Source organism: Crocodylus porosus, unplaced genomic scaffold, assembly GCF_001723895.1.
Source record: "Crocodylus porosus isolate Cpor-Errol unplaced genomic scaffold, CroPor_comp1, whole genome shotgun sequence".
Lineage (NCBI taxonomy): Eukaryota > Metazoa > Chordata > Crocodylia > Crocodylidae > Crocodylus > Crocodylus porosus.
In genome coordinates this window covers 93,124,906-93,132,374 of record NW_017728947.1, presented here as the reverse complement: position 1 = coordinate 93,132,374, position 7,469 = coordinate 93,124,906, and the positions used below count along the sequence as shown (strand labels likewise).

Here is a 7,469-nt window from a genome sequence, read left to right as displayed (position 1 = left end):
CCTTTCCTGGGATAGAGGTCAGGTTGATGGGCCTGTAGTTTGCTGGATCCACTTTCCTCCCTTTCTTCAAGAATATACCCTGGCCAGAGATGATTTTAAGAAGGCATCTTTCTGATATCTGCTTTCATGCAGGATTTCCTTTAGTCTGAAACTGTGTCAATTACCCCTGTGGTGAAAATTTAGCTTTATGCATTTGAATGCAATGCATATCAACTGCAAAACAAACTCTGGGAAAATAAGTAGCCAACTTGATTTACTTTAATAAATATGCATTCTACAATTACAGGCAAAACTAATCCAATATTCTTCATGTGAATCTTCCTTATTGTCTTTGAAATCAGTGGTTAAACCACAATCCAACAGGAATGGAATGTCCTTATGTTAAAATAACTTGTTTCAAGCCAGAAGTAAAATATGAGGATCTCTCTCTTTGTTCCATGCATTGTAAAGGATATCCATTGGGAAAAAACTGTGTATAAACTTTGAAAGTCTTCTCCCTGAAGTATTTCCCCAAAAGTACATAAATCACAGGGTTAAGACAACTGTTGGTAAAAGCGAAGAAAGAAGTAAATTGGCTCCCAAAATTGATCAGCTCTTCCCAGAAACAGCCGTTCACAGCTTTCATTTCGAATAAGAAATCAAGGAACAGGAAAAAATGGCAGGGAGCCCAGCAGAGAAGAAATGTCAGCACCACTGTGAAGATCAACATGGTGGCTTTTGTGTTTGTGTGGTCCTTTGATATCTTTGCTTTGAGTTTTGCTTGACATCGCTTGTTTTTTCGTAGAGAACGAACTATCTGGCAATTGAATACTATGATCGCTATTGATGGTATTACAAATCCCAGGGCATTCAATGTCAGGCGATCGGCTATCTCCCATGATTTACTGGGGAAGGCTAGGATGCAAGCTGAAATATTCAAATCTTTCATATGTTGCACAGAGCGAAACATAAATGTTGGGATGCTCATAACAATTCCAAATCCCCAAATGAGCAGGCACATCACTTTGGCCTGTGCCTTGCTTCGTTTTCCTCGGCTGGTCAGAGTGTGAGCAAAAGCTAAGTAGCGGTCCACGCTGATGGCCACTAGCAAGTAGATGCTTGTGTACATGTTTAGCTTGATAGATGCATTGGTGATACGACAAAGGAAGTTTGTGAAAGGCCAGTTGTATTTATTCCTGATGTTCTCAGCCCAGAAAGGGAAGCATGCAAGGAAAATCAGGTCAGCAGCTGCTAGATTCACAAAGTAGATTTCAGCCACATTCAAGCAGCCCTTGCACAGTAAAAAAACAGAGAGAACAAATATATTTCCCAATGTACCTATAATACAAACTGTATTGATGTATGTCGGCACAACTTGGTATACCACATCCCACCATTCATCCAGATCTGGGCAGAGGGTTGAATTGCTCGGGCTGCTGGTTTCATTTGAGGACAGGTGTGGTGGACTCCATGTAGCCATTTGTTTTATTCTGAAATAAACAACAGAGATGAATGTCATTGACCTGATGTATTAGAACCATGCTTTGAACATATTCTTTGTCTTGTTAAAATAGAGGCAGGAAGTTCTGGAAGCTTGCTCCACATAGTGTCTTATTTTCCTTTGCTGTCTTAATGTCTTAACTGCTGTCATGTCTGAATGTGTGCATGATTCAGGGAAGGCAGGGGGAAGGAGGGTAATTCTGAAACCTCATTCCCGATACTGGAAAAAATAACTTCCTGCAAGTCAATGAAACTTCCTTTGTTACTGATATTATTTTAAGAGGGACAACAGAAGGAAAGGGCCCATTTACTTCATGCCTCTATTTCTGTCTCTCTTTGTCTGATGGCAGGAACCAGCATGGGAATGATTCAGAAAAGTGTCCACCATTATAGACTAAGGTGGGCTCACCTCAGCCTATTAGAAGAGTCCCAACTGCTACAAAGCTGAGAATTAGTAGAGTCTCTTTGCCCATGTGTGTGTCCCTAGGAGCTTCTTTCTTTTATTTTTAACTTAGTAAGGAAGATGCTGGAAGGCTGACCCTGGACACGAGGGTCTGCCCACATTTTAGAGTTTTATCAGACAAGAATTGCTTGGTCTTGCCAGTAGGTCTCATTCTTTCTTTAAGAGATGGGGCCCAATTCTGCACCTACCTGGATTACAGCCACTTCAGCAGAGCAAAGGACCCATAAAAAAACAGCAGCTCTCTTCACAAAGGAATACCTCAAATACAGAGATTTCCTTGGAGGAGAGGGAACACTGAATTGAAGCTACGGTGGTCCCCCCTGCAGCACGGCCTGGGGTCCCTTTGGGTATGGACCAGAGCACTGTGCAGAGTTTCCTGATCTAGCTCTGTGAGCTGGGCTAATTAGATTTGCTCAGAAACAGGATAGTGAGAACACACCTCTTCAGGTCAGGAGCAAGAGATAGCTTTGGAGAGCTCGGCATGGCACTGCCTTGCACTGTGTAGACATACCCTCAGAGAGGGCCACTACAATCAGCTGTATGTTACTGCAGTCCTAAAGCTACAGTAATTTATGCTGGGTGCCAGGCAGATTGTACCATTGTGTCTCTGTATACCACAAGGGAGAACCACCCTTTCGTCCATTCCCAGGCTCCTTCCCTTGTGCTATTCCAGTGCTGGGTATAGCCTTGGGAGGATAGGGCTGCTTTCCCTCACTGTGAGGGTATGGTTCAATCTCTGTGTGTCAGATCTTTGTTTGGCCCTCACTTTGCTTCCCTCACACATTTGTGCCTATTCCAAGTGTAGCAGCATTTTAAAAATGGACCCACCTGAAAGAATGGGAAGGGCTGGCCAGCAGAGAGACAGAGTTTGTCCCAGTGGGGGCACTGTAGGCTCTGAGGGCAAGTGAAGCTCTTTTGGAGGCAGCCCTCTTGGAAGTGGGAGGGGTGACTAACTCCAGCAAAATTTTGAAAGAGAGCCATTAGCAAAAGCTCAGGAAGGGCTCCGGGCTGGGATTGGCTGAGAGGCTTGAATAAAAGGGGGGAACAGTTTTCCCCGGTGGGGGGGACCGAGAGAGAGAGAGAGAGAGAGAGAGAGAGAGAGAGAGAGAGAGAGGTGAGGGCGTGTGTAGTGTCGCGCCCAGGGTTACACAAGCTTAAGGGAGCACTAGTAAAATGTATCTCCCGCAATGAATATCCCAGTCAACTGCCCACTGACAAATAAACACAGAGATGGCCAACAGCAGAGAATACCACCCCCCGCACTCCTGCCAAAATTCAACCTTGAAATCCCTAGGAGGGAGGGTGAATCTTGCAGTTTTCCTCCATGCTCTGTAGGATCTGAGGGCAAGATTCAAAGCAGGTTCTTCCTGATTATATATGTTGCAGTGTAAGAGCTTCAACTCAGCTCTGCTATAGCACTTTGTCAGAAGGAGAGACACCATTTCTCAAAAACTCAAGTTCTGAACTACTGAGGCTTTTACAGGAAAGCTTTATCTTTACCTGGCAACTTGGCTTACAAGCAGCCCCCAACCTCAAATGGCATCTCTAAAGCACAGGCTACCTAACTCCCAGTCTCTCCAAGGCACCAGGCCTTGTAACACACCCAAATGCCTTCTGTACCCCACATTAATACAGCCCACATCATCACTGGACTGAATAACACAGATTATAACATCCAAGGGTCATTCACTTGCAACTCCACTTGTGTCATATTATGCCGTCACCTGCTTACAGCACACCTCTGCTGTCTGCTATGTGACAGAATAAATGAAGACTGATCTGACATCAGCTACAGAAAGACGCACAAACTTGTGGGAGAACACTTCAAGCTCTCAGGGCATTTATCACTGACCTGAAGGTGGCTCTTCTTAGGCAGCAAACTTTTACAAATCATTTTGAAAGGAAAACTGTGAAGTAAGAAATTATCCACAGACTAAAATGTGTAAAATATGGTTTAAACAGGGACTGTGGACTCTTACCTAGGTTAACTTTGGTTACTCCTCTGTACCTATGGGTTTGCTTGTTTCCTCCAGCACTGCCCCCACTCCCCACACAGGCCCCCCGCTTGTCTCTTGTATTCCGATTCCTCTCCCATTCTTGTACTCTGCGTTCTGCACATCCTTTCACAGCATCTGATGAAAGGAACTTCAACCCATGAAAGCTTATGCTATACAGTATATATTAGGGCTGTGCAGAACTTTGGTCGCTGATTCGATTTGGTGGAGATTTGGCCCAATTCGGCAGCCAAATCTCTGAATCCAAACTGAATCAGGAGACCCGTTAATTTCTCTGAATTGAATCAGAACCCTCTGAATCAGTTTGGAGAGATTCAAAGAGATTTGATGATTTGGACATACACAGCTTTAAATGATTTTTCTACATATCTCAAGGTACCAGGCGGCTCGTGCTGAGATGGTGGGGTGGATGGAGCATCCCAGAAGAGCTTGGGAGGGTCCCCAGCATGTTCAGCGATGGCCCCAGAAGTGGGCTGGAAGTACTTCCCCTGCCCCCTGGCTTGGCAACTGGTGCCTCTTGGGCCTGGGGAGCATCCGGGGTCCACCCATGGCCGATCGCTGAGCTGGGGTGGCGTGGGGGGAGGGGGTTCCCCTGTGTGCTTATATATGCTTATGTTATATATATAAAATATATATAATTAATTTCTACTTTGGTCTATAAGGTGAAAATCTACCCTGCCTTCAACTTAATGACAGGCAATGGAAAAAACCTAAAGCACTCTTGCTATGTATTTCCTATATAAACTTCCACCTCATTGCCAGGCAGCAGCTTTCTGTTGTGGTTTTAGTTTCCTGTTGGTCTTATGACATTCTCAAAATAAAATGTATTGCAATAATTAAAATCAGATTATGGTGATTTAATCTCAAACCTGTTGTGCTGAGGCAATACTTTGTACATCCAGTGAAGAAAGCAAAGACCCATTTTTGTGCTTCCTGCCCTGTCATGGGTGAGACCTTTACAAAAATCTAAATGTCATAACTGGTCAGCCCTGGTGTAAATTTTCCACTCTTGCTATTGTAGTGATGTCCCTTGTCCCAAACCCTGTTCCAAAGCTTGGAAAGAAGGCATTTAGGGGTCATTGTTCATCTAAGATTTATATGGGTTCTGTCACTGTAGTGGACACCGTGTACTCTCTACATAATTTAACCTTGCAGTGCTGCTGTGCATTAGCAAAGTGTTATTGTTCCCCCTCTGGCAAATGAGGATCTAAGACCCTAAAGGTTTGGTTTCACCACAGAGTTAACTGAAGAGTTGCCCCTGACTTGGATGCCATCTATAGACACATGCCTTAACTCAAACTGGTTGGTTTGCCAGGCTGTAGGTCAGGTTACTACACACACTTCATTCTGCCCTGAATACCTGAACCTGAACACTCCAGGCAGCTCGACTACTATTTTGCTGATGCGAGAGCCCGGGGGTGGCCAATGCACAGCATGCATGCCACAAGTGGCACAGACAGCTGCAGGGTGTGGTATGCGAGCTCCAGGGAGGTGGTAAAGTGGAGGTGGGGTGCTTGAGCCTCCAGCCACATGGAGTGGAGAGGGAGGCAAGACACTGGTGAGAGAAGGTGTCACCACCAAGATCCAGGTTAACCTTTACTGGCTCTGCAACCATTACTGAATTCCCCCACTCTGCATAAAACTACAGAAGTCATGGGGCTAAGAAAGGGTTAACCTGGGTCTTGGTGGTGACACTTCTCTCACAGCAGCATCCTGCCCCTGCTGTGCTCCACATGGCTGGAGATTTGAGTCCCCCTGCCTCTTCGGGCACCCCAGGGTGCAAACTCTTATCAAGTACACCTCTGGGGGAAGGGGCAGGAGAGTGGAGTGGAGATCAGAGCATCACTCAGGAAAGGGCTGAGGTTAACTGGCAGCATACCTGCCAAAAAACTTGATCATCATTGGTATAACCAATCCAGGCTAACTTTAGAAGAGCTAATTTTTCAGCGAAAATATAACCAGAAAGAAATTAAATGATTGCTCCAAGGTTGCATGGGAAGCTGGGGCTGGGGTACAGCAGAATTTGAACCTGGGTGTTCTACAACCCGGACTTTCACCTTAGTCCTCGGCCACCCTTTATCTCAAGACAGCTCCTGCGGGTGCCACAGAGATGGCCAGAAAAAAATTGTTAGAGGAAATCACAAAGGAAAATGAGGTAATATTTCAAAGGAAAATAATGTATATATGCACAAAAATGTTGCAAACGTTTCTCTGAAACTATATATTTTGACTAAAATTGGAGAAAATATTTTGCTTAGTTTCCATACTTCTGTGTTTTCTTATTATGTCTGGGTATCCATTCTTATTGATCAACCACCAAATCATTCACCATGGTTACTGAATAGCTGCAGAAAAATAACTTTCTGTCCCAGCTGAGATTTTATCCAAAGCTGCACTTAATTTCATATCCCATTATCAATTGTCTGGGATCTGCAGTTTCTGAAGCCCCAGGGTAACTAAGAAAAGCAGCTCAGATGCATTCAAGTCTGCTTGACAAGGAGTAGCTGCTGAAACCAGTACAAGTTACAATATTTGTTTAACTTTTAAAATCTCCAGTTGTTCCTTTGACAGAGAATACAATGCATTTTAAGCTTTGCTCCACTCCTCTTTCTTCCAATGTAACCTTTTAAATCTGTTATTCATTTTGAATATTCAGGGCTAATGGACCGTTAGTCAGATGCATAACATGAGTTGGAATATTCAATGTTATCTTCTTTACAGATAAAAGTATGATGTGCACTAGCCAATGACTCTGGCTAGTGTGAACTCAATTCTAGAGACATTTTAGGTCCAGCAAGGTTATTACTTATCAAGGTAGCTCATTTTAGGCTTGTTCTTTGCAGACACTCCATGCGTATGGTTTGAATTCCAAGCTGTTTAGTCTAGGAGTAGTCTTGTAAGGAACATACTTTAGAGTAAAGATCAGGCAAGCACACATTAATTGTCTATGTATTTTCTATCACATAAGAAAATTAACCATGATAATTAAAAACTGAATGTTGGAACAGAGAAAACAGCATCATTTTTCTAGTATGTGCTGGAGAAGTGACAGCACCAAACAATATCCCTTTTTAGAAATGGTTTTTATAGAAGACAAGATATTTTAAAATGACATACCAGTTCCGTGTCCTTCTTGTTATCTTGGATGAGATTTTAAATGCAAAGATGATTTACCATGCAAGAAATGAGAGAGTTCAAGCCTTCTTTATGATGAACATCCTCCTTTGCTGTCTGAGTTTTCCGCTGGAGACAAACTGAATTCTGGAATAGAGATTTTACTTGTCCAAGTCTCAGCTGTAGTAATACCTAAAGCATGTGAAAAAAGTCACTCTTCTTGTGAAATGATGTAAGCTTTGGTCCACAATAACGCACATGTGAGGTCTGTCTGCAGATCTGTGGCAATTCTAAGTTTAACTGTGTGGGTCATGGACACTGCAATAATGAATAATACCACCACCAATTCCTAATTGCTTTTTCAGGCTAGTGTAGAGAAAACAGAACTTCCTCTGCAT

General features: G+C 43.5%; 1 protein-coding gene across 2 annotated transcripts; it reads right to left on the bottom strand.

Moving 5' to 3' along the window:
- Positions 1-283: 283 nt before the first annotated feature.
- Positions 284-7,213, bottom strand: BDKRB1 (bradykinin receptor B1). Of its 2 annotated transcripts, XM_019551270.1 has the most exons (2): positions 7,075-7,213; positions 284-1,469 (listed from the first exon to the last, which is right to left on the bottom strand). In XM_019551270.1, the coding sequence occupies exon 2, from the start codon at positions 1,457-1,459 to the stop codon at positions 377-379; it is 1,083 nt and encodes a 360-aa protein (XP_019406815.1). In that variant the 5' UTR covers positions 1,460-1,469; positions 7,075-7,213; the 3' UTR covers positions 284-376. The 2 variants fall into 2 exon arrangements, with proteins under 2 accessions (XP_019406815.1, XP_019406814.1); XM_019551269.1 differs by lacking the exon at positions 7,075-7,213 and having other exon boundaries at positions 284-1,498.
- Positions 7,214-7,469: the final 256 nt, after the last annotated feature.